This window comes from Macaca nemestrina, chromosome 10, assembly GCF_043159975.1.
Source record: "Macaca nemestrina isolate mMacNem1 chromosome 10, mMacNem.hap1, whole genome shotgun sequence".
Classification (NCBI taxonomy): domain Eukaryota; kingdom Metazoa; phylum Chordata; class Mammalia; order Primates; family Cercopithecidae; genus Macaca; species Macaca nemestrina.
Genome location: NC_092134.1, coordinates 89007751 through 89035412, shown reverse-complemented (window position 1 = coordinate 89035412; position 27662 = coordinate 89007751). Strand labels below are relative to the sequence as shown.

The 27662-nt window shown below is 35.6% G+C and overlaps 1 protein-coding gene across 4 annotated transcripts in view; it reads right to left on the bottom strand.

The window, feature by feature from the left end:
* LOC105470100 (neural EGFL like 2) overlaps window positions 1–27662 on the bottom strand; it is a 435684-nt gene that overhangs the window by 98974 nt on the left and 309048 nt on the right. For all 4 annotated transcript variants that reach the window (XM_071071837.1, XM_071071835.1, XM_011721849.2 and 1 more), the window contains exons 15-16: window positions 6209–6331; window positions 2322–2417 (exon numbers count right to left, since the gene is read on the bottom strand). In XM_071071837.1, coding sequence (XP_070927938.1) covers window positions 2322–2417; window positions 6209–6331 — 219 coding nt within the window. The remainder of the gene's footprint in view (window positions 1–2321; window positions 2418–6208; window positions 6332–27662) is intronic.

The following is a 27662-nucleotide window of genomic DNA, read 5'->3' as shown; positions in this document are numbered from 1 at the left end:
CTAGCCAGAGACAACCTGAACGTCCCCAACAACTGCAGCTCTGACCAGAATAGAAAGAAATGGACCCTGGTAAAGACATGGACTCAAAACGATTTGAATGGATGTGAAAGAGGGTGAAAGGGAAATTGCTCCCTGATGACTGGCTTAGAAGACCTGGTGGATAAGGCGGCTATTCGCTGAAATAAACTAGTAAGGAAAGAAGAAATGAAGATTCAGGTTTTGGTGGAGGATGGTAAGTGGGGAGACATGAATCATGGATGAGATAATGAGTTCAGATTGGGGTCTTTGGATTTAAAGTCCCCAAAGAAATATACTGGGATGCACTGGATAAAAGCCCGGATTTGGGAGCAGAATGACCTTTGTATCAGCTTTGAACTCTGATGCTAGGGGAAAAAAATTAAACACCCTGAACCCAGTATTTCTGCATGCAAATACAGATAATAACTGCCTTAGAAGAGAATGGTGAAGAGTAAAGTGATGCATAAAGGGTACAACACACAGGGAAGTTAGGTAACTTGCCTAAGGCAACATAACATATAAATAGTACAACTAAACTACCACATCTGTTCTCAAAGTCCTTGGCTGCTACAGACAGCTATTTAGAATCAGTCTGGGATTGTCTTCTTACAGACTGAAGGTTCAAGGATAATGAAATAGAGATAGCTACATGTTCTCTTGGGTTATTTTTAACTCCAGTCTTAAATATTACATTGCCAATATTAATTTTATGCCATTCTAGATTTCTACAATCTTGTGAAATTTTTTCTTAGTGGAAGAATGCTGTGCAGGATTGTGCATGGCCACTATTCATCCCAGATTTTCTGGGACAGCTTTTATTTCAAAATTCCACACCATTATCCTCACACCTTTGAAATGTCCTGAAAAAGGAAGTATTTCTGTATCCAGCCTCTGTACCAGAAGCAGCACAAAAATATTGTATTCAGGAAGCCTTGTCACCAGAGGTGTTGATGTGCAGGAGGTCCACAGTGCACCTTGATGTATAGGGGCAAACTGGTGGAGAGCATGTCATAGAAATATGAGAAAACTATTGCAGTAGAGGTGCCTGATTTGATTTAGTATATCATAAGGTAGCTACTAAAAACCTGTATTTCTAACAAGTTATCAATCTCTATAGGTGACTCTCATGCACAATAAATTTAGGGAGCTTCTGATTTGGGAAAGGATCCTCTTAAGAAAGAGTCCTACATATCAAAGATAGTCACTATACATTGTCCGTCACAGACTTTTGAAATCAATTAGTCACTGAAATTTGAAAAACAAGACTTAGCAGTACTTGTAGAAAGAGATGATCTAGTGATGCAAACCCTTTTGTGAACATCCTTCTGTGCACAGTAGCAGTTTCTATTCAGTAAAATGTTCACTTCCCAAATGGAGCAGAACATTTTCTGTCTCACATTCTGGTAAGTCAGTGTTTTCATTAAACCAGATGACTCTGCAAGTGGAATAGAGGCAGAGCATGTACTGTATCTATTGCATTGAGATTTATGAAAAGCAATATGAGATGACAACTGTCAATTGCCAGTGGCAGAAGCTTTCTTTTAGGAAGAATAACCTGACTATCTGAGGTCATCGCTATTGGACCCCACTGAACCCAAAGCAACCAAAACCACTACGAGTATGATTTTAATTAGGACTTAATACTCAAAACATTATTTTAAATTCCCAAGGTGTGTTTTTCATTGGACAAAGTATTTTACTTTAGGGTTATAAGTTATATGTAGACTATATATTGTTTTTAAAATAATTTTTAAAGTTTTTAATATTCATATCCTTCAGAAAGAATAAGTTCAGAATGGATCTGGATGAGAAATAATTGAGAAGTAGAAAACTTTAATTATTTTCCAGATAAATAATTGCTTATGAATAATTAAGGGACCAGATAAAAATTTATTTAAAATTCCTAATTGTGGATGCAGGTGATAGTGTGTCCTAGGCACTGAGTTGGCCATAAGCTTGAAATCTAGGCTTTAATACAGTCATATAGATTCCAGTAAAAATGGATTCCAAATGAGTAAAATGAATTATGAAGTCATAAAATCCTGGGTAATTCCACACATGTTTCTGAAAAGTTCAATATGCATCTAGTTATAATAGCTGCAAAACCTTTTTAGAGTGACTTTGGGGAATCGCCCAGCAAAATGCATCACTGAAACTTCCCACCTCCTCCTTCCTATCACTTCCTTATTAATAGCTCCACGCTTTGAGAGCCCACTTGAAACTTGAAACATTATTTTCCTCATGGATTACTTTATGCATTAGCATAAAAATTCATTTTCTAGAAGATGAAATTATATTCTTACCCGTTTCACAGCTGGGTCCAGTGAAGCCTTGTGGGCAGGCACACACATTAGCGGCAATACAGGCTCCTCCATTCCTACAGCCATCTTTGCAAAACGCTAAAATAATTCAGATACATGATTTTAGCATTTTAGAAGTAAGTAGTTTAATAAACTCCAAACCTAGCTTTTCATTATCCCCTTAGAGATATGAACATCAAATTATAAAAGCTATTTTAATTTTGTTTTCATGTAATATTTCCCATACATGTAAGAAACTTCAACACAACTTGTAAAACAGTACTCTTTCCAATGTTAGAGGAGTATTTCACCCTTAAAACAAAATATTCAAATTTATTTAAACAACAAACAGCAAATTTGCACAATAGGAAGTACATTAAAATTCAGAATTTCTTCTCATTATAACAATCCACCTTGAAAATAAACCTGAAAATAGCAGCTATCCTAGATGGAGCAAACCACCATCTAAAGAATGAGACCACGAAACAGGAAATGGTTGAATCCCATGGGGCTCTGACCATTTTACACACTAGCCGAAGTGCCAACATAGTAGGAAATGCTCCATCCTTCAAAAATTCGTAAGCAGGTCCTGGTAATGAATTAACCAATAGTAAGAAAAATTCATTAGAGTGGTCTTCAGGGAGACTCTTAAATTCCTCTGCTAAGGATAGGTCAGAATCAGGATCCAGGGCAAAGACACTGTATAACCTGTTTCATTAGAGTGGTTTTGGGAATGAGGAAAGTTGTTCTGTGAGTAGGAAGCCGAACCATTCATTGCACGGGAGCCAGGGTCTGTACCATTGCAAGGGTGATCTCTTGAAACGTGCTGTCTTCGAAGAAGTGCAGAAAAGAAGGAGAAGAGCAGCAAGACAAGTGAACACAAGAGAAGAGAAAAACAAGATGGTTGGGACTGAGCCCCCTATAGAAGCTTTTATTTCCACTTTGGCTTATTCTTTGGCTCTGTAAGGCTCAGCAGCTGCTTCCTCAGCCTGACAAAGTCTGTAATGAGTGAATTAGACCAGTTGTTCCAGGCATTAAGGCAAAAGTGTTTTCTACAGTTTTCTGGCATGTGCTTCTTCTAGTTAGGTAGAATATACTTTCTCAGAGTAATAAAATGTAGAAATCTGAAATTCTAGTGATGAGTTAAAGAAATGGACCCAAAGAGTCCATTTGGTTTCTTTGGTTTAAACCTCATAAATGATAAAGAATGTGTCTGCCAGACCACGTTCATATGTTCATCAGAGTAATTTGCAAGGTTGCAGCATGTTGATACCGCACAGAACTCATGTTGATCAACTACATGTTGATAGCGCACAGAACTCAATGATTCAGCTCCTACATTTAAACTACTTATCTCTCAGATTTTTCCCATTCCCAACATGGGAATTCCCAACAATTGGGAATTCCCAACATTCCCAAAGATATATACAGGAATCGAATAGTCTTTATTCGGGCAACCTGTAGTCCTAACTTCCAGAAGGAATTTATAGATCCTTGAAAGTTCTCCTTCTTTCAAATACAAGAATTGTCTGTCTGCATCTGTTCATAACTTTCAGAGTTCTTTATTCTATGAACTTTATTCTTCATACTAAATAGGAATTGGAATCAAGCAGAAATAAGAGAAAAGCTTTAGGGCTCCTAGATTAAACCTTAAGCCTAAGCAAACTCTCAGAACATTCAGGTGATTTGGAGAAAGTCCTAAGGACTTAGTTATATTGTATCCACTCATGCATTGAAAATACATTTCAAGATCCACAGTGGATCCCTGAAACCTCAGACAACACAGAAATCTATTTTTAGATTATATGTGTATATGTATACATCTACATATAATCTAAATACATATACAACATATACATATGTATATATACACACTTTGTATATATATGTGTATATATGTATATACAAAGTGTGTATATATGTGTGTGTATATACACATATATGTATATACACACACATATATACACATATGTGTATATATGTATATACATATATATATAATGTAGTTTTCCTATACAGATATACTATGATAAAGTTTAAAGTATAAGTTATGCATAGTAAGAGATTAACAACAGTAATTTATAATGAAATAGGTCAATTATAACAATATGCCAACATCACTACTGTTGCACTTTGGGGCCATTAACAGTAAAATAAAAATTACTTGTTTTTGTTTTACCCATTTTGAGTTAGTTTTTGTACATGGTGTTTGTTTTTTGTTTTGTTTTGTTTTTGTTTGTTTTTTGGTGGAGATGTTGCCCAAGCTGGTCTCAAACTCTAGACTCAAGCAATCCACCTACCTTGGCCCCCCAAAGTGCTGGGGTTACAGGTGTGAGCCACCAAGCCCAGCGAAAATAAGGTTTATGTGAATACAAGCATTGTGATACGTCAGCAGTGTATTTGATAATCGGAAAGGCTACTAAGTGATTAATGGTGGCTAGTTGTAGACAGTATGGACACACTGGACAAAGGGATGATTCACATCCCAGGCGGGATGAGGCTGGACAGTGAGAGATCTCATGTTACTCAGAATGGTGCACAATTTTAACTTAAGAATTGTTTATTTCTAGAATTTTTGATTTAACATTTTCAGACTGCAGTTGACCATGGGTAACTAAAACCATCAAAAGCAAAACTGTGGATAAGAAGGAACTACTGTACTATACATTCTAAAAGTCTAGCTTTTCTCAGAACTTGTTTAGTCTTTCCAAGCAAATTTTTGTGGGATTTGGACCCCCAAATAAGTAGGCCTTCTTCAAAACGACCTACACTAATGATTTCCCTGGAGTTTTGAAAATCAGGGTAACCCTCTGGCCCACCCATCTCTGGGTACAGTGTATTTTTGTTGACCAGGCCTTAAGACCTATCCTCATAAGACACTGCATTAACTACTATTCCTTATTCTTTCCTACCTCACACAGACACGGTACCATAGCAAACTGATTTTAGTGAACTCTGAGATGAAGGACACAGTATATTTGAGAAATCAGCAGTTTTGAAGCTTAAAATGCCTAAATTGGATAAATCATACGACATTATAAGGGATGTAAACGTTATACTATGGGACTTTATAGAGTTTCCAAAAAGGTCTTCTATTTCCCTTAGGAGGTAGAAGGGAAAGAGGACAGTGGGAGAAAAGGTGAGTTAAGGATTGTGGTGAACTACGGTTGATTGTCCACTGATGGAAACAGAAATCTGATTTCAACGGGACATTTAAAAGAATGATCAATCGGCATTAACAAACAAGCTAAAATAGGAAACTATAACATGTAGAGAATCAATATTCATGGTTAATTAATCTTCCACAGTAGTGTCTGACAGCTCACAAGAGAGGGAAAAAAAAAAAAAAAAAAGCTGTCCTACTGACTCAAAATGGAGGTGATTCACATGGTAGCATAACAAATAGGTTGACAACGCTGTCAGAAAAATAGCTATGATGATATATGCATGTTTCGTCTCAAAAAGAAACATCTGAAGCTGGGAGAGTGCTAAACTGAATGAAAAGGAAGGTTCAATGAAATTAAAGATCAAAAGGTGTAGAAAGAACAGACTGAGCAAACTGGAAGAAGAGGGATTAGACAATAGAATGTTGAAATTTAAGATTTCCAAGATGGAGCAGTTCTCCACAAAAACGCCCAGGATGAAAACCACTGTGGCTAAGGTCAAGGAACATTAGGTCAAAGGAGCTGAATGGTTTGGTCACTTAAACACTGAAGTAACCCAGGAGGATGTCAAGACCTGAGGGAAAGACTATGAGCCACACACCAAAGCTTTTGATGTCTCTAGGAAGTACCTGGAATGTACATAACAGTAATGATAACGTGTAGAGGAAGGTAGAGATGGATTGCATTGCACATAATGGAAGAGGCATTGGCATTTAAACCTTTTACCTTTGCATGTTGTTCCATTCCCTGTATAGCCTGGCTTGCAAACACAGTTGTGTCCTCCAACAGTGTTGAAGCATAAAGCATTTTCATCACAGTTGTGCTGATTTGTGATACACTCATCATGTTCTGAAATGAGGAATACAATTTTGTTACTCATAGTTATATTTCCAAAGACAGTATATTTTAAACTACACCTTCAATTTTGGTTATTGCATGGTAAATTCTTTCAACCACAGACATAACAAATTATAAATTACAGAAGAGCTCAGATTTTGAAGTATTATATACTCTGCTTGATGTACATATAAGTTCACACATTTACAAACATTGAATGCAAAATAATTTGGACAAAAGGCCTACCAACGATTGCAAGAAATAGAGAGGGAAGGCAAAGATGAGGATTATTTCTAGAAGTAGACTCCAAAGTCAGCTGTATACAGTTAATATTTGGGGAGTTACTCTCATGAAATAAATCTGTCACCTAACTCATCCCTGTAGCATGTGAACGATGACAGGGAGGATGTGAAATTGTATTGCTTTGTGAGTCATGACCTGTAGGATAATAAAACTGAAGTTCTAGGAGTTAGGTGCCTGCCATTAACACCTGCAGCCACATTTCCAAGCCTAAAGATACTTATGCAAACTGTCTGGGGAATCGTTGGTTTCTTTAGTAAGTTCCCTCACTCTGCAAAGAAAGCATCACAAATCTATTAAAAGACAAACTTGCTTTTGTAATATGTGCAAATACAAACTTTAGAATATGTAATCAATATAGTATCTGCTCTAACATTCTAGCTCAGCATTCAGCAAAGATATAAATGTAAGGAATAAATACAGTGAACATGAGAAAGCAAACAAATCTAACATCAAAATAAAGATGAGGAGGAAATGAAATATGTAAGAAAATGCACACAAATTAGTTCAACCACCTAAAATCCCTACAGTGGCACTACTTAGTACTCAGTCTTTCACATGAATATTATTTAGGCCTAAAACAAAATACATATTTTAATAAATTACATTGATTGAGCCATTAATTTCACATGATACAAATCATGAAAACAATGAAAGATTTGATTTTACTTTAGAACTCTGTATTCCAGACATTATAATGGTAACATATCTGTAACTTGTCTTTGGCATAATAGATCTGTAACTTGTAATACATCTGTAAATTGTCTTTGGCATATACAGTTAAGATCAGACCAAAATCACTTACTTCAACTACTAAAATAAAATGCCCTTTGTTTTGTTTTCTAAAAATAAAAATTAACATTTTGCTATGGCATTTTGTCTCATTCTACATAAGCACAAAGTTATGATAGCTTTAATTATAACCCTGTAATTACATTCATAGAGATTATTCCCAATAATCCTTTAGAGGAAAAAGAGATTTTAATCACCAAGGTTCCAGAACTGCACAAATGGATATATTATTTTCCAAATTCCTGACTGAATAACCAAAAATTTTACAAAATTCCACCCTTATTGTCTAGTATCACAGAACATTTCATAATTTTTATAAATTCATGCTTACTACTGGTAGCTTAGAAAAGAGCTGGATTACACATAGGTCTCCTAATTGAGGCTACCCTTGGACCATCATAAAATTTCAGAAGGGCTAGAATGGGCAGCCTACCTACCTTTGGGTTCTGCTGCCTGAAGCAAAACAAATCTACACTTTGAATGAAGTTTGCACCTGCTGCCAATTTTCTTCCCAGTGCAATTCAAAGTGCCACAGTTAATCTATAAATCTCTATATGGACAGCCGTAGGCCCTTAAAAGACAGCTGCTGATTGATTTGATGCTGTTTTAATCCCTGCCTTGGTTGTCTTTTTAATTAGACTATACTCACTAGGTAGAGAAAGGACCTAACAAGATTCAGTTTAGCACCTAGCATGATAATGTTCAATAAACACTAAATAATTACACAATCTGGGACCTGGTTTCCTCTGTTGTCATTTACTCTCATGGGTACTGAAATGAGAAAGTGGGCTCCTAGGCAATTCAAAGGCAAATACAGTTCTGAAGTCTTTAAATGCCTCCATGCCCTTATATATACGTATATTGTTCCCTGTGACTGAAGTGTCCTTCCCCACAGATTCTCCTGGAAGACACTTACCATTTTTAAACATTACAATAAAATGTCACATGCTGTTCGAAGACACCTTAGTCTCCCCCTCCTACAGAGTTAGGGGCTGCTATCTATTTTCCCTAACACAATATACAAGGTTCTGTTATCCTGTTTTATTGGAATTTTATGTCAATTTCTCTTTAGTTCTTCATTCTTAAGTTCCACTCTGGGACTGTGAATTTTTAGACCAGAATTTTGTATTTTTCTTTGTATCTCATTTAAACATTCAAAGAATGTTTCTTAAATAAATGATTCAAAGAATAGATGGGGCGAGATAGGAACTACTACTTCCTTTGCCATAATTCAAGACAATCCCAGTTTGTTCAATTGTGGACTACATGCCAAACACAGAGCTCTTAAAAATCCGAGCTGTTTTTTCACATCGATTTTACTACGGTGCAGTTTTATTTGATTTTGGATATTTCAAATATTAGTTAAGATATTAGAACATCTTTTGAAAACAGAAAATATTAATTCCTTTACACTATCACTTTAAATCTTTTCACACTACTTAAAATAAAGTTGGTTATAGCTACAATATATGAACTAATGTAAACTGTGAGCTTAGGAAAACTCTTTTAAATGACTGTAGTCTCAAAGAAGATTTGATAATCCTTCACAAAAACAGAATATAAATGAAGCAACAAGCAAATATTCTGTAAAGTCATCTCAATAGATAGTTAATTATTGGTGCTCCATTTCCAGTTTTGGTCAAATATCAATTTCTCATCCTTTCTCTGACTCACACTTCCCTGAGGACTCCACCATCAAATCACTAGTTCACCTCTCCATTTCTAATACTTCCTCCAACACTTCCAATATATAGTAAGTAAAATTCAACAGAATAAGGAGGGAAATTCTAAGGTAAATTTTAAATCAGTATTGTGTTCCAGTGTTTAAGAAGAGCATGTCAGGATGTAATCATGAATAAATTTCAAGGTTTATGTCCCATATATTGAAAGGCAGACATTCAGATCTGATGTTTGGAATATCCATCCAATCTATAAGACTCAATGCCATCTTCATATCCTCAGTAAAAATTTCATCGTTTACATGATACGATAATCCAACTAACAGCTGGAAGTGAAATCAAATGTATCGCTTTCTAGCTCCTCTTCATCAAAAATATCAGCATATGGTTATTTTAATCAGAATTTAATTATTCGTTGTGTCTATGAATTTGAAATTTAAGTGAAATGAAAAAAAGAAAAGTATATCTAAGGAAAACACCATCACTCAACAATACTAAAAGGAAGTAATTTGGTTGTCAATCACTGTGAAACATTATATATAGAATTTATAATTGTATAGTGATAGCTAGAAAAGATTTTTTCCTGTGTATCATAATTTGTTTGTTCTGCCTCTCTACACACAATGTAAACCTGATTTCATACTAGTGATGAGGCACAATATAGTAAAGTTCTTCCATGGGAAAAAAAAGTAATAATATACGCACTTGGATGCATCTAAATGCAGTTGTTATGTATAACAATAATACTTGGCTTTCACTGATTAACCCCTAAGTCAACCTGGGTATGCTAATGTATCTAAAATAATTTTAAGATTCCTATCCAACAGTGTCATCAGTCATAATAACATGAACTTAAGATGAGGTTTAAATTTGGTATTCATATTGAGCTGTTTGCAGTATGAATGTGCTACCTAGAAACAAACCAGTTGCTCTAAAATTCACATAGCTTTCCTCACTGTGATTTCAAAATAGATGTACAATAGAATACAATCCATGTTCTATTCAAAAATTTCAGTATAATATAAAATGCAAATACTGCAGAAAATAAGAGTGAAAAGTCATCTTTTACATGTATCTACATTTAAATTAAATTTAGTACATTTTTCTTCAATATCTATTTAGTATTGGAATATCTGGGGGTTAAAAATGATTATAAAGTTAACAGCCTTCAAAAAGCTTACAGTTTAGTTGAAGATATAAGAAAAAAACACAAAGCTTTAGTAAATGGTTTCATTATGAGAAGCTGCTAAAGTAGAGAAGTAAACACTGCTTACAGAGGGTTGCAAGAGATCCAGGGAGGATCTGGTTGGGTCAGGCAGGAATCCAAAAATGACTTCTTGGAGAACGAAGAATTTGACACGGATTTATTTTTTTTACATGTGTTAGTGAGGGCAGATGCAGATTCCCAATTAAAAACACCACGCATATACTTTGTCTCTTTTGTTTTTGGAATCTCGAGGCCCTTATAAATTTGAATCACACTGAATAATTTATAATAATCATAGCTACAATTCACGGCTTACTACACACCACATACTTTGTTACATATACTATCTCATTTAATCCTTATTTAATCATTTATGACCAAAAACATCAGTACAGAAAATTAAAACTTGACTTGGAAAAGCTAAACGGCTTGCCCAAGAACACACAGCTAGTAAGTAGCAGAGTTGTGAATTACATCTGACTCCAAAATTCAGGCTATTGATTGCTATGTAATTGATTGGCCAACGTATTTAATACTTGTGTTTTTCCGAATCTATTCCTTTTTCATTCTAGTGTTCTTCTTTATAATTATCCAGAAGTTTTTAATGTTTACACAGTTTAAAGTCTTTTTGTTGTATGTGAAGTCTTCCGCTGCTTTACAATTAGGACGGTATCATCTCTTTACTATACTTTATACTTCTTTAAAAAAACTGTCTAAAAGGAATCTTAGAATTATAGCACTTCTTAAGACAAAGGACAGCCTTCACTTTCTGTTCATACTAAAACCCACGTTTTCACAAGGTAGAAAGAAATTTTTAAAAGAAAAGGATAACAACATGTTCAAGTTCAAATCCCCGCCAAACAAAGTAACCAGCTAACAGAACTTAGACTCTAGCACCAATTGTCTGCACTTAAAAATCTCTTGAAGCTTAACATTAAATTAGTTTGGTAAATAGACACCTCCAATGTCTGAGAGTCTCCTCCTCTAACACCAGTGATAAGGCCCTAGAAACACTGTGCATTGTGCTGGATAATTCTGCTTCATTCTACCAGCAACATCCTACATCCTCTAGCTGACACCTTTATACACTAGATTCTGCTCTTTTGGTAACAGAACGTAAATGTCCTTGACCATCTAATGAATCATAACACAATGTTTTCATATGTCAGGCTGTTAAATATCTGTGAAAGGGAAGGAAAGAAGAAGGGAGAAGGAAGGAAGGAGTACCACTTTTTTCTTACAGACCTAAAACCAGAAATTGTGGAGTTGTCATATAGAACATTAATTAAACTCAGCTTGTACTCATTTTGGAAGGATCTGCAGTACAATAATTATCTTGTGAAAGTACTGAGGTGCTGTGGACAAGTTCAGAGAGTTGTTTAGTATACTAGGAGAGAGACAGAGTGTATTTTATCAGGGGATGCAGATGTTGCCATTCTTTTTGGAATAAAGCAAGAAGTCTCAGTATTGCAGATCCATGGGCTGTGTGATTTGGATGCTCTTCACAAACCAGTGCAGGTCACTACATATTTGCTTTGGTGGGGACACTTACAAGTGACGCTTATGGATGGACTTCGGTAAAACCCATTGATATCTTAAGCAATCTAGCCTACAGAAAAATTAGAGGAAAATGACTAAGCAGTCATACATTTTTTAGATAAACCATCCCTCTAAACATGTAGTTTGATACTGTTGTTATAAGCTGCTCAAGAGCAATTCACACCTCTTCTATGGGCTTCTCTGCTCCAAGACTTATTTAGCATTAATTTTAAGGGAGCTTTTTCTCAGGTTTCTAGTAATCGGATGATAGTTGTGACTAGAGGTTAGTTGTCACTATGTTTAGGGCCATAACCTGCTACAATCTAAGAAAGAATTTACTTATATGAAATTTATATTCCAGAAAACACTTGGGTTAGAGAAAGTGAAGCAGCTTTCTTTGTGAAACGTACACCGATATGTTACTATAGCTGCTGTTTTTTCAACATTTTAAAATTTGAACAGAAGAGTAGAAGATGCAAGATAGGCAATATATTTCCTGTGGCTGGAGAAATACATCAGAGAAGAAAGTTTCTCTGAGGGTAGTGGGCTGACTATGAAGGTATATGATGTGTAGCAGGACCACAACTAAATTTGAAAGATAAAGTAGAAAAAATGAGAAAATTACGTACTATTGTAATGAACAATAACAGGGAGGCAATGTATATAGTACATATTTTAATTTCCAGACAGGCTTAGTTTTAGATGCCATTTTATCCTAGTTCTATGGACATGAGAAAGTTAGCTAAGCTTTCTAAGTTTAAAATGAGGAAATTAGGAACTGTATGAAAGAGAAGTTGTGAAGAATAAATTTAAAGGATGAAAGTTAAATTGCTGGCAATAATAAGGACACTCAAGAAAAATTAGTTGCCTATTACCTACTTCAGTGGGAAAATTTCTTTTGCTTTTACTAGATAGATGTCTTCTCTTTTCCATTTCATTTTAATTCTGTGGAGAGAGCCTAAATGTCCCACAGTGTTTGTTCTCCTCACAATCTTTTCTGAAATCAAATCTATTTTGGACATTTTTCTTGTTTCCGAAATGCCACTACTTTCAACGATTACATCAAAGGAAAATTGCCTGCTGACATATTGAGCAACAGCTATTCACTCTGTTTCTTGTGATTACCTTATTTACTCACTTTATATTATAGAAAAATTTTACTTACTACCATGTCATTTTAACAGAAATCTATTTTTAATGCTACTAAAGTGACTGCCAGAAGTCATATTGTAAACTTATTTGATGCCCATATCAGTAGCTAATTCCCTAAAAGTCATTTTTAACACCCAGGCATTTTTAATTCACTATTTAAGTTTCTTGTTCACTGACCACACCAATTCAATTCAAGTCAATACTGACTTCTTGTTATTCTTCAGTTTGCTTGGCAACTAGGAATTTGTTCCGATTTTCTTCTCCTGACATGCTTGGTTAATTTTCTTCTAGTCTTTTCACTGGTGTGCTCAGTCTCCCTTCCTAATCCTTATTTGACCAAGAATCTTAACAACCAAAGCACACTCAAATTTCCTCCTTCTCCTTATAGTAATTTCATAAGCTAATCCAACTATTGATTTTATTGCAAAAACATGTTTTATAATATTTTGTGTTTCATCAAATAAGCTTTGTCTGAATACACTATAGGGCAATAAAAATCTTGTAACCAGATAGATTTGTTTTCTCAACACATGATTTTAAGGTTTCTGCTATATCATTCTAGTGCTCTGAAGAGTGCAAAGATGGATAATCTGAGATCTGCGACCCCAAGGAACTTCTTAAATACTCAAGGACTGGTGATACAAATAGATAACTAACTATGATATATAAGAGTTGTTTAGTGCCATAACAGAGAAAATAATAATAGTAACAATAATGACAGCAGCTAAATTCTTAAGTGCTTACTACAGACTGCAAAACACTGTGCTAAGTGTTTTATACGCAGTATCCCCTTTAGTCTTCATAAAAGGCCTGTTCAGGTAGGCATTATTTTTATTTTTATTTTATAAATGAGAATACAGAGCTTGCTTGGCGCAATTAGGTGCTTTGTCCAAAGTCACATAGCTAGAAAGTAACAAGGCCAGACTTCAGTGCTTTAAAATATACCCTGTAAACAAAAATCTCATGAAGCTTAAGGAGCTCAAAGAGATGAGGACTGACTGAAGGTTCTGGGAAAGCATTACATGGGAAACAGGCCAAAGAGGTGGCTCTTGAAAGACAGAAAGGGGTTTTAACAGAAAAGGGTAAAGATGGGAAAGATCACAGCATCTGGAGAAAACACAGGTGCACAAGATAAAAGCATGGGGTATAACAGGGCCCTCAAGTACTTGAGCTGGCAGATGGTGATGACTAAAAGAGAACAGTAAGGAATAAGTATTGGTAGCGTTCAGACTACAACAGAATTTTATTTGGTAGGCAATAAATAGCTGCTTCCAGCTGTAGAAGAAAATGTGGCATGAAAAATTAGAGTTGATTTTTAGGAAAACTAATCTAACAGTAATGTGTAGATGAAGACAGATGAACTTTCCCTGACAAAATGGGCTTCTCATGTTAGAAAGTTAGCATTCCTCTCTCTTTTTATCCCTCTTTCTTCCTTTTGTTCTTCTCCATTTGAATTAGATTATTATTGAGAGTTGAGACAGAAGTCTGTGCAACACTGAGAGAGGGAAGAGGAGAAGAATGAGAAGGCAGAGGAGGATAAGGAGGAAGGGGAGAAGGAGGAGGAGGAGGAAGGGTGTTGACAACAAAGAAAAACAGAAAGAAACTGAGTGCTTATTACCTGCCAAGCACTGTGCTAAGCAACGTATATATTCAGCATAAGGAAATACTAAGGACGCAGGAGGAATTACTGGGAAGTTTACAACAAAATCACAAGATTTGAATCCCTTTAAGGCAGGAACCATGTCTTATTCATTTTACGCATCCGAGCCCCTATGATTTTGTGAATTAAACTGTCTTGAATAGAGGGTCTAAAGTATAATGGAGAAAATGATGGAGGAAGAGGGGTAGAGTTATACTCCAATTTTGGGCTCCAAAGTGAATCAATATTTGAGTCAAGAGGAAGAAACACTTTAGATAACTTAGGTTCTTAACCTGGGCAAGTGGGAAGGTGGTGATAAGATTAATCGATTTAAGAGAGCCTCTTACCTGTAGGTATTTTGTTATTCTTGTTTGCCTGGGTTTTGTTTGTTTTTTTTATGGCAAAGAAGAAAATAGAAATAAAAAGTCAAAAAATAAAGGCAAGGACCATCTTAGGAAACAAAATTTACTCTATTGATGGTGATCATAAACCAAATAAACACTCTTCACCCCAAATCTGTTTAACGACCACAAGATGGTAAACCCTTGGGTCTAATTCATCAATCACCCCCAACATCCAAAACAAAATGACTGGCACAAAATTGGTCTCCAATGAATATCTGTTAAGGAATGCATCATTGATTCTATAGTGTGTCTCAATCTAACATGCAAAACACCTGACAATGCTGAATATTCAAGGTATTCCAGAATGGATCCTGCAGTATCTCTTATTGTCTCTTCAAGTGCTTGCCCCATTTCCATCCTCAGCATATTACTCCACGAACAACCTCACAGATAAACATTCAGGTCATCAGGACAGAATGTCCTCAGATTTCCCATCCACAGACAAATATACAGCTAAATCTATCCTTAAGTCTTTCTTCCTCCCAAACCAGGAATCCAGGAGTCACTATAGACTCCTCCCTCCCTTCTTCTCACTCCCCACATTCATCTGGGGGCCAGGTCACCTGGATTCTTCTTTCTTGAAAGTTCTCATTTCTGTCCTCCCATCTCTATCCCCATTGCTCTGCAGGTGCCCAAAACTGGGCACTAAATAGCTCTTGTTTGGATTAGTGCAATATCCTCATGATGACAACACTGTTTCCAGTTTGGTGCATTTTCAGACCATTATCAGAATAACTTTTTATAAAATCTAATCTCCTTTCCTTCTGCCCCCACCAATCCTCCCCATTCTCTCTTCCTCTCTCTTAATTTTGCTATTGGTGGCACATCATTGTTTTTACTGGCCAGCAAGGCACTAAATTCTCATTAAAGCTTTCATCATGGCCCACTGCTTTCACCAAATTGTACACTGATGTACCCACTGCAATATCTAGTAGTAATATCACTTGTTGAGACTCTACTTAAGGCCATGTCTTTCACATGTGCTTCTTTGCTGCCACAGGTGCTATTCTCTGCCCAGAAAGCCCCTTCCCACTTTCTTTGCTTAACTGTTCTACTCACCTCCCACTCAGATCACACAAAACTCCTTCAGAAAATTTTCTTTGAGACTCTCAGTCTTATTTAGATGAGCTCTGTAGAGCCTTGTGTTTCATTTCGTTATAACATTGGAAAGGCAGAATGTGAAGTGGTTTGGTGAAAGGACTTTGGAGTCAGGCTGTCTCAGCTCAAATCCTGGCTCTTGCTTTTACTAACTGTGAGGTCTTGGGCAAGTTATTTAATCTCTTCAAACCACAAAATGAATCTAAAAACAGTACAGAAGTAAAATTCCCTGCAGGATCTGGGGCCATACTCAAGTATTTCGGCAGTAAAAATATGATCATTCAAACCAAATAGGATCAATAAAGAAGTAAAATAGCCTCACATCTGAACAAATTTTGCTGCCAAGTGAATTTTAAAAAATAAACATCTGAAGTACCTACATCCTTCACGTGGATTTACTCATTGTTAGCGTGCTCGAACATTTTTTTAAAGTGCATCCATACAGTACCTCTTTGAAATAAAAATTAGTAAGAAAAAACAAAGAAAATAAAATAAATAAACACTTGATTGTCACAGCTGTCTGGACTTTTTGGAGTTTAGATTTGTAGATAAGGGACTGTGGATATGTATGCCTTTCATAGAGTTGTGAGGCTCAAATGTGGTAATGTCTGGAAAGCACTGAGAATAATCCTGGTTCTCACAGCGCTTCATGAGTTAGTATTAGACTAGCTGTCCTCATGCTGTCAGGGATTGTTAATTCTATTACCTGTCCCTCCATAATCAGTATACTTCTTAAGAAAGAAAATGTTAGTATAGATCTTTGAATCCTCACATCTTGCCATAACACCTGCCACTTTTTAGGCACTTGATACATATGGATGAATCAATGATGGGTAGGCTCCAATAGATAAAAAAATCAACATTTTTCAATTTCTCAGAGTATTTTACATCTAGAGTTCATTGTACTCACTCAGAATCCCTGTAACACGCATGAGATTTAATATTTAGAAAAGTATCTACACACTGCTTAAGAGATCATGATGCTTAACTTCACCAATGCAAAAGTTCAAGCTTGTTGCTTGTGTGTTTTCATGTCGGTGCTGCCCCTAAAGTTGGCAAGAGGCATGATTTTCCATCTATTGATGTTTATTTCATAAAAAGAAAGGCTTTCACTAAGCTAATGCAAATCTCTGCTGGAGAAAAATATCACCTTCACCTACCTAACCCCATACGATCTATTCGTTTTTTGAAAACTTTAAGGCCTGCTCTCCTTTAATATCTACAAATAAATAAGATGAGAGAGTATACTCAACAAAGTACACCAGAAAAAAGTACCTCAAAACAAAATGAAATATAAAAGGTAACTTCTGAAATATACAATTTCCTAAGAAAAACAACCATAGCATTCCAACATAGAAAGTCTTTCCAATGAATTTTAAGATATTAGATTTCCACAGTTGGATCAGATACTATTTTCCGATCTTTCACCTTCTAACTTATAGAAAAGAGAATGATTCCTCAGATTTTAAAGTGATGAGACTATGGGGCAAAAGAAACCTATCAGTGTTTTCATTCAGGGGCTTAATTTTAAAATGAGCTTCATTACAAAATTTATCTTTCTTGGAGTATGTTATTTTAATATCTCCTGCAGCAAAATACAAGATAAAAGATAATTTCCTATTCCAAAGGATTACTGCATACATTGTTCTTGATAAAACAGGAAGAAGCGTATAAAAGTATCTTTTGTGCACTTTTATTTCATGCTTCTGTGTTTACTGTGTTTCAGACTATTTAGTTATTTCTAACATTTTAGAGCTAATATCTTTAAAGATCCTTTAATATTTTGATTTGCAGTGGTGTGTTTATTGATGTTATAAATATGTGTTAAGGTCTCCTGTGCTTAAATTAGAGTTGTGGTCCTTACAAGATGAGTAAGGCAGAATTCTCACCCTCAAGATATCTATAGATGTTGTTCCCTCATAAAATAATAGATACAATTGCATTTCTTTATGTGTGCATATATGTGGGTATGTGTGTGAATATATAGTATATATGTGTGTGTATGTATATAATTTATACACACTAGACATAGCTAGCTAGCTAGCTAAATAGCTAGCTAGCTAGATAGATAGACAGATAGATAGATATTAAGTAGCAAGTAATGGCTAATTTATACCTGTGTTTTGTTCTGCTCGAGTGGCAGGAATCAATTTAGAAATATAGTTAAATGTTTTTTTTTTGTTACTCCAAAAGTCATCTTTTCTAAAATACAAAGGAATGTTCTCTTTTGGTAATGTGGTTAGAGGGTCTCTTCTTTTATATTATATTTTTTTCAAGAATTTAAAATGGATTTTATTCTAAATCTCACTCTGAATCATTCACTTTTACTTGATAAGGTTCCTTAAACTGCAGTAATTCTTTTCTCACTGTGCCTCACAGAGGGGAGCTCTTGCCCTCAGGAATCACTAAAAGTTTTCAGAGGAGTTTAAGAGATACTTTAATGTCAATTCATCATTCTCTTTCCCTGATTGTTTCTCACACCAACAAGCTAACTCTTCCCTTCTCCTGATGTTTTCCATTTTTACTTACTCCCTTGGCCTCTGGGATCCCAATCAGGCTGTTGCTTAGATATGAACAGAAATGTGACCCAAAGACCAGAAAATGCGTAGCTTAAGAAGCAACTGGATGAAGTTGGAAACCATCATTCTCTGCAAACTAACACAAGAACAGAAAAACCAAACACCGCATGTTCTCACTTATGAGAGTTGAACAATGAGAACCCATGGACACAGGGAGGGGAACATCACATCAGGGCTTGACAGGGGGATGGGGGCTAGGGGAAGGATAGCATTAGAAGAAATACCTAATGTAGGTGATGGGTTGATGAGTGCAGCAAATCACCATGGCACGTGTATACCCATGTAACAAAACTGCACGTCCTGCACATGTGCCCTAGAACTTAAAGTATAATAATAATAAAAAAGAAGCAACTGAACGATAACAAATGGGGATTGATTCTGATGCCAATTTTCCTTACTTTCCCTTCTCTTTCCACTACTTGCCTTCTTATATCTCTGTTTCTTGCGCTTGCTTCCTTCCCAGTTGCAAGCTTTACTCACATCTCTCTCCAATATATGCATTTCAATTTCTTATATTCTTCTACAAAATTAAAAACCTTAAAATAATGTACTCTTCTCCCCAACTGTAAGTGTATATTTTAATTGCAATCAGCAATGTTCTGCTCTAGAAAAAACGCTCACTCTTTGTGAGTGAGCTCTTGGCTCTTATTCTACCCTCCTCTAATTACACCCGGCACCTCCCTCCTCACTATCTTCTTTCCCCAAACCTCTTTTCTCTGGGATCCCAGATCTAGTACAATGGGCAAATAGGTGTATTTAAAGGTTACCCCTTGTAATGTTATTTAAACACGTTCCATATATCTTCCCACAAATGATAAAATCCATTCACTCACTCACAATGTCCCTTTAAGGTAAAGTGGGATAAGAGGAAGGCAGAAAGGCAAAATGAAAAGGATTTGCAGTTATCAAAATATAGCTGGCTCAAGTAGCCTCCAGGGCCTCTAGGACAGATTGAGCAAGTTGACTGTGACTCAATAACGCTCCTGCTCCTCTGTCTTCTAACTTGGTCTCTGCATTCTCCATCCTCTGCCCACAATGCAAAATAATAAACTAAATGAAAATGATTACTTTGAAAGTGAGACATGACCATTATGGAAAGTTCCAGAGCAGTGAAAAACAGAATGATGGAATCATAATGTGAAACTCTTGAGGAACATAATTTTCTCAAAGAGAAGATGACAAATATACATATATATTTCTGAACAAGTGAATGTTGGGGAAAGTACACTACAGATTTTAATTATAGATTTATTTGGGGGATAGGAAAGTCCTCTTTTTAAAAATATTTACTCTCTGTCACTACTTCAGGACTTTCATGACCCAACATATTTGCCTAAACTGTTTCCTTAGACTGCTGTGCGTTCCTTTATCATGGTATTGAACACCCGGCATGGCAGTTTTATATTTGCCTACCAACCTTTGCTTCTAGGTGATGAGGGCCTTCATTATAAAGATGTGTTTTGTTTTTACACCCTTATCAACATAACAAGGAGTAGTTAAAAGGGAATTAGCCCCACCATAATGGCGTCAACCAACTCTCCAGCCACCCCTACACATCCAAGTAAAAACAATATATAATTTGATGTGCAAATGCAACTTCAAAAGGAGGCCCCTAGCTCCCCACATCAAATATATTATTTATCACTGCCAAACCTTTGGCAGGTAACTTTGCTGTATCCTGTGTTTGGCAGAATGTCTGACCAGAAGTTAGTACTTCATCTGTGTTTGTTGATTGAATGTTTTCATGAATTAAAAAAAAAAAAATGGAGCAGGTTGGCATGATACATCAAGAGGAGAAAAAAAATCCATCTAGAATGTTCTAAGAAGTTCCTGACCTGATTGCTGAATGCTTGCAACAGAAGGCTTTTATTTGGATGTAATTAGATTTATACTCCTGGACTCTCCTGTCTCTGTCTCCAGTCAAATATTTCAGAGAAAAACATCTAGAAAAGTATTTATTACACTGTGGTTAATCAAATCTAACACCACATGACCCTATCTCACAATCTTTCCTGAATTGGATTGAAACACTCACGCTTGCCAGCCCAAAAGCAGTTAGTATTTTTACTACTTCTGTGAATATTATGGACAATTCTATATTACCTAAGATAAAATGAAACTCAAAAGGTAATTGGAAAAAAAATCAAAATATATCAGAAGAAGCTCAATTTTAATCATTAGCCTTCTCTAACATCTCTAAAAAAGTTTTCCCTATAAAATGAAGACATTCATACAGCCAACAGACACATGAAAAAATGCTCATCATCACTGGCCATCAGAGAAATGCAAATCAAAACCACAATGAGATACCATCTCACACCAGTTAGAATGGCGATCATTAAAAAGTCAGGAAACAACAGGTGCTGGAGAGGATGTGGAGAAATGGGAACACTTTTACACTGTTGGTGGGATTGTAAACTAGTTCAACCATTATGGAAAACAGTATGGCGATTCCTCAAGGATCTAGAACTAGATGTACCATATGACCCAGCCATCCCATTACTGGGTATATACCCAAAGGATTATAAATTATGCTGCTATAAAGACACATGCACACGTATGTTTATTGCAGCACTATTCACAATAGCAAAGACTTGGAATCAACCCAAATGTCCATCAGTGACAGACTGGATTAAGAAAATGTGGCACATATACACCATGGAATACTATGCAGCCATAAAAAAGGATGAGTTTGTGTCCTTTGTAGGGACATGGATGCAGCTGGAAACCATCATTCTTAGTAAACTATCACAAGAACAGAAAACCAAACACCGCATGTTCTCACTCATAGGTGGGAACTGAACAATGAGATCACTTGGACTCGGGAAAGGGAACATCACACACCGGGGCCTATCATGGGGAGGGGGGAGGGGGGAGGGATTGCATTGGGAGTTATACCTGATGTAAATGACGAGTTGATGGGTGCTGACGAGTTGATGGGTGCAGCACACCAACATGGCACAAGTATACATATGTAACAAACCTGCACGTTATGCACATGTACCCTAGAACTTAAAGTATAATAATAATAAATAAATTTTTAAGAAAAGTGCATGATTTAAAAAAATATGTATATCAACATATTTGAATGTAGTCAGTTAATATGCAAACATACTCACCTGTAGCCCTCTTATTTCATTCAACAGGCAGAACAATCATTTCAAAACATAAAACAGATCATGACTTATTTTCCCATTTTGAATAAAATATAAAGTATTTGCCATGACCACAGTGTGCCCTGCAGTCTTCAACTTCTCCCTCTTCCCAATCACACTGGCCGCTCTGTGTTCCTTGAATAGCAAAAGCATTTTGCTGTCCTGTCTTCTTGAGATGCTGTTAATTCACAGGTTTTTGTAGCTCACTCACTTGTTCACTTATTTCAGAACCCTGCTCAGAGGACACCTCCTTAGACACGCTCTGTCTCAGACCACTTCTTTTACCTGGATTTATTTCTTCACAACACTTGTTCCTATCTAACATCATACTATATAAAATTATTTGCTTATATATTTATGGTCTATCTTCCTCATTCAAATAAAAGTTGGATGAGGACAGAGACCCTAATTTACTCACTGACACATCTTCCTCACGTAAGAGAGAATTTGTTTACAGTAGAAACAGAGAATTTTAAGAGAAACTGGACCCTATCGGCTAGATCCCTCATCAATTTTTTTTTTGATTGATGATATGAAGAAATTGAGGCTCATTTAGAGTAAATGACATATCCAAGGTCACAGTAAATAAGTGGCAGAATTAATAAATGACAGAATCTTAGTTATCTTTACTTCCAGTCCAGCAGTTTTTGACTGTAAAGAAACAAACAAAACAAATGGATACCCACACTGATTTTCGATTTTATGGAAATTTACATTTTGTTTTTTAGAAAAGCCTCTCTCTAAAAATTGTAATAGTTTTTAATCTTGGATTATTTTTTGTTTTCTTTCCCTTCACTAGCAGTGAGCCCTAGTGTGATTTTGCAAATCCCAGAACATGAAAGCTAACAGGGTGTGACAGCTGGTATGTCCCATGCTCGTCAAATTCAGTGGTCTGTAACAGGGTAAATGACACAATTACCTGCTGTAATTACTGCTGCTGACAATACAGTCTCCCTAGTGAATGCTTTATGAAATTCAGAACTGCATTTCTTGTCAATCCAATCCAAATCCTGCCTACATATTTGAGGCAGTATTTTGCTAAATAAAGGTTTAAAAATTAGAGCCCAAATCTAAGTGGACATTTATTATTTAGTGTAATTCAAGCATTATGGATGCATTTTGCTTTAATCTAATTTTTTTGCATTGACATGGAAATCTTTCTAACAAAGTTTTGCTTTAAATCAAGAATCTATTCTCATTGGTTATAAAGATGCACAGAATACTTCATGGAAAAAGCAGATATACCAAAAAAAAAAAAATCAGAACTGAATAAATAAAGCATCTGCCAAAATCCCTGGTCTAGAGTGGTCTGCTGTACACTGAACTTATTACTTATTTCATTTCAACTATAAAGACACTTGAGAATACACACAGACACAAACAATTGTAATAGTTGACTGCTCTGAGTTTGGCTGCCAGCCAAAATCCTTCACAAGTTATAGGTAGGCCGTCAAAATAAAAAACAAAAATGCACAGGGACATACTTGCCTGCAGATATAACTTGTTTCTCTTTCTTAAAAAAAAAAAAAAAGTAGAATCACCAAATTCCCATTCTAAGCCTGGGATTAGATTAAATAGCTTAGACATAGTAATAACAAAGCAATTCCAACTTATGAAAAAGTAGTACAAGCTCTTTTGCAAGTACATTCAAGGAACACCAATATGTTATCAGAATTATATTAGTAACCAGATGATTTTGACTTTGCAAATAAGTGGTTCCTGGTTATTGATGCAATGTATTCCTGGAAACCACACCAGAAGGCCAATTATCATTAAATGGAACTAATCATATCCTTATTGGATTCACATGTTCTAACATAGTTTGGCACCATCAGCAAAAACCAATGAATAAATGGGTGAAGAGTTCAAAAGTAAAGGACATGTACTTTATAATTAGTGCTGAATGTGCACAGCAGTAAAACAAAAATGAGAGAAGAGGGCTAATATGTAAATTAAGTACATCATATCTCGACACAGAGATCCTCATTCTATAATGACACAAAAGGAGAAAAATTAAATTAAAAAAAGTAACAACATGCAATGTTAATGACTAATACAATGGGTTTTGTAGTCTCATTTTTGGAAGTGAAAGTAATGATAAATCAATAAATCCTTTCTGAATTTCTTAGACTTTGCAGTTATCCAATGGTTGCTGAAGAATTGCAGCATGCTCACCCACATGGTAGAGGGTGGTAGGCCCGCACTGAAACACAACAAACCAAGCTACTGCACTGAAGCACAATCCAAGCCAAAATGTGGTCTCATGCAAGCTGAGATCAAGGTGTTGAAATACATTTGTTCATCTAATCTCCAACCCCCCTGGGTTCTATAAAGCTTTCCCAGCTTTGAGACTTGCCCTTTGCTATTGGTCAGTATTTTTGTTCTAGAGTCTTTGGGTCTGCTCATTTCTCTACCCCATAATGTTCTTCCCCAGGTTCTTCATCCCTCAGGACCCCAGCGAGGCCCTACCTGAAAACATAACCTAAGTAGGTCCCCACGCTGGCCTCTATAGCTTTCCTTCATAGCACCTATTTAGCATTTGATAATACTCACCCACTTGCTTGGTTACTAATCTGCCCACTCACCTCACCCCCTATCTAGGGGTAAAGACAATGAGGGGAAGAATTTTTGTGTGACTAGCACAGTACCCAGGCCATATTAGGTGTGCCCACCTAAATAAGAATTAGGTGAATGTACCTTTCAGACTAAAGGACTATTTTCCCTACGTATGCCTTTGTCCATACTTCATAATTCTAAATTTGAAATTTTAGAGGTCTTGAGACTAGTGAATATGCAGGTGAGGAATCAGACTAATAGCTTCTCTGTTCAATGTAGAATAACTGTATAATATCAAGCTTTTATTTGAATGCAATTACATTTCAAGAGACATGATATTATGTAAGGTGTATCTAAATTTGGGTACAAAGGAGTCAACTAATATAATTCTATTCCACTGTATTAATTTGAACTATGGGTGAGAATCATTTCAATTCAAATGGCCTAAATAGTCACTTTCACACTGAAGCATGAAAGGGTATAATTTCAGTTCCAGCATTCTAACAGAGTCCACTAAAAGGCAAAATATCAGGTTAGGAGAGTTTAATGTTAGCTTCAGAAAAATCATTTGAAAATAATCTCAGAATTTAAAAAAATTAAGTTTTACTGAAAACACCTTTTCCTATTGATTGGATTATCTGTCAACAGAATTATCTAAAATCAAATTGATTTTTAAAGGAATTAAAATATGAAGACTCAGGTAAAGAAATATTGTGTTTAGGAGTAGGATGCAGAGTTGTGGTACCCCTGCAGTAATAAATCAGCAGCAAAGCATTACAAAGATGTCACAGGTAAGCTTGCTTGGAAATGTACCGGATGCTACCCTTACAGTCGTATCTATTAACCCAAAGTCTTCATGGATAGACTCCATATTTCAGAGACAGATTGGGTACATATGATGAAATAACGCATTGAAAACTCTCTCTGGTAATTCTGGGTTAAAAGGTTATTTTCTGCATTCATTTTTACAAATATCATGGTAATTGAAACAAAATGCAGAATGGAAATATTTATTAACAAACCATTTTTCCCAGACATCATCACCAATCACAGAAGCTGGCTTGCATTGTGATACATATTTGCCAGCACTGTCATAAATTTTCAACAACACTGTAATTATTTCCTGACCTAGAACTGTTAGTTCATAAAGGATTTCTGAATATCGTCTTGCTCTAGAAACTTCTTTTCTAATCTGTCTTTGTCCTTCTGAAGACATTCCCATAAATAGCACTGACTCAACAAAGAAAGGGTATATTTTACAGGAACAGACCTGTTGGTTACATATTATAATAAATAGTGAAGCACTATTACTTTGTCCTCTATTACTAATAGCCCTATTAATCATGTTGCGGTGTTTCATTATCCATGCAGAAGCAATACCTATAGGCATATTTTGCATATTTATGTGAGGATATATAATTTGTACTTGCATAATTAAGAAAACTTGATATGAACAGAAAAATGCCTCATCATTTGGCTGGCATTTGCATTCAAGCTTATGTTTAGCTATTTGCTGAGCACTTACAATGTCCCAAGTACTATAAAATATAATTTACTTTGTCCTTTAATTTAACTTTCACAACAACCCTATGAAATAGGTATTGTTAACCCCGTAGTATACTATAAGGCAAATGAAGCATGAAAAGGGGTAAAAAATTTTCTTCAAAGAATTTTAAGTAGAGGAACTAGAATTCAACTAGATCTGTCAAATTTAGAGACTAAATTCTTAAATGTTAAAATAAGTTAAGAAGCTCTGAATTAAACTAATCGATCTTCTTCATTTGAAAGTTTATATCTTTCGCAAAGTAAACATGTTACCCCTTAACTGCTCTACAGATCAACCCCAGCCACATGGCCACACTGTGAATCCAATTACCAGAAGGCACTTTCCATATTCAAGGTCTCACAGTTGGTGCTTCTTATGGATTTCACCCTGGGAATTATCCTTTAAGAAGTCCAAGGTCATGTCCCATCATAAGGACCCCACTTTAAGAAGAATGAGGGTTGACTAAAACACATCAAGAGAACAGTCATCATAATGAAGGAATTAAGTAGGAACAATAACTGGTGGAAGTGTGAACTAATTTTAAAAAAGGATACCCCCAGAAAGTGAATTTTTAAAAACATTATTTTGAGCGCTGTTAGATGGAATAAAGATTAGTCTCATTTTCCTGTGTTCCAGGGTGTAAAATAAGGATAGCTTAATCACTGACTCAACTCAAGAATATGGTATTCTTTCCATGTCAGCTTCATTTGTGTTGGCCTCCTTGCCTGAAATCTTCTTTCTTCTTCTAGTTTACCCAAATTCTATCTCTCCTGAAATGTACTTTACATTCCATCACTGTCAAGAAAATGTTTCTGATTGGAACCATCCTCATTGAATTTCCTACCTTCAGAACTTCTAGGCATTATTATACTAGCTTCTTTTGATTGCTCTTATTTGTTATAGAAATTCTCCAACAGACTAAGTTCTTTCAAAATAGAGTCCATGTCTTTTACTTCTTCTCTACCATATAAAGGTGAGGTGTGGAAATAATGAAAAAAATATATATATATAAACATTATTTTAGATAATAAAATTAATACAGTAGCAAAATCAAGAGTTCCACATGTTATGGGGAAAAAGCATCCAAAGAACCCATGAGTTAAGAAGGAATCACAATGGATATTTTAAAATACTTAGAATTAAATGCTATAAAGAATACTGATATTATATTTGTGGGATGTAGCTTAAGGAAATATTAGATGGAAATTTATACATTTATAGGCACTCATTAGTCACGGACATAAAGATGGCAACAACAGACATTGGGGTCTACTAGGGTGGGGACAGAAGGAGGGGAGTAGGGTTGAACTAACTATTGTGTGCAATGCTCAATACATGGGTAACAGGATCAATCATACCCCAAACCTCAGCATCACACAATATGCCCAGGTAACAAGCCTGTTTATGTACCCCATGAATCTAAAATAAAACTTGAAATTATTAAAAAAGTAGATTCTATGAAGTTTATAATGATGAATAGATTAGTAAACTCTATCAAGCATATAATGAATATCAAAGGTACACAGTCTTCTAAACAGTGGAAGAGGAGAGACCATTTCTCAACTTATTCTGTCAGGGATCTTACCCTGATCCCAAGCCAGATAAAGGCATTACAAAAAAATAAACAAACAAACAAACAAAAAACTACAGACAGGTATCCCTTATGAATATATGCAAAATTGCTACACAAATTATTA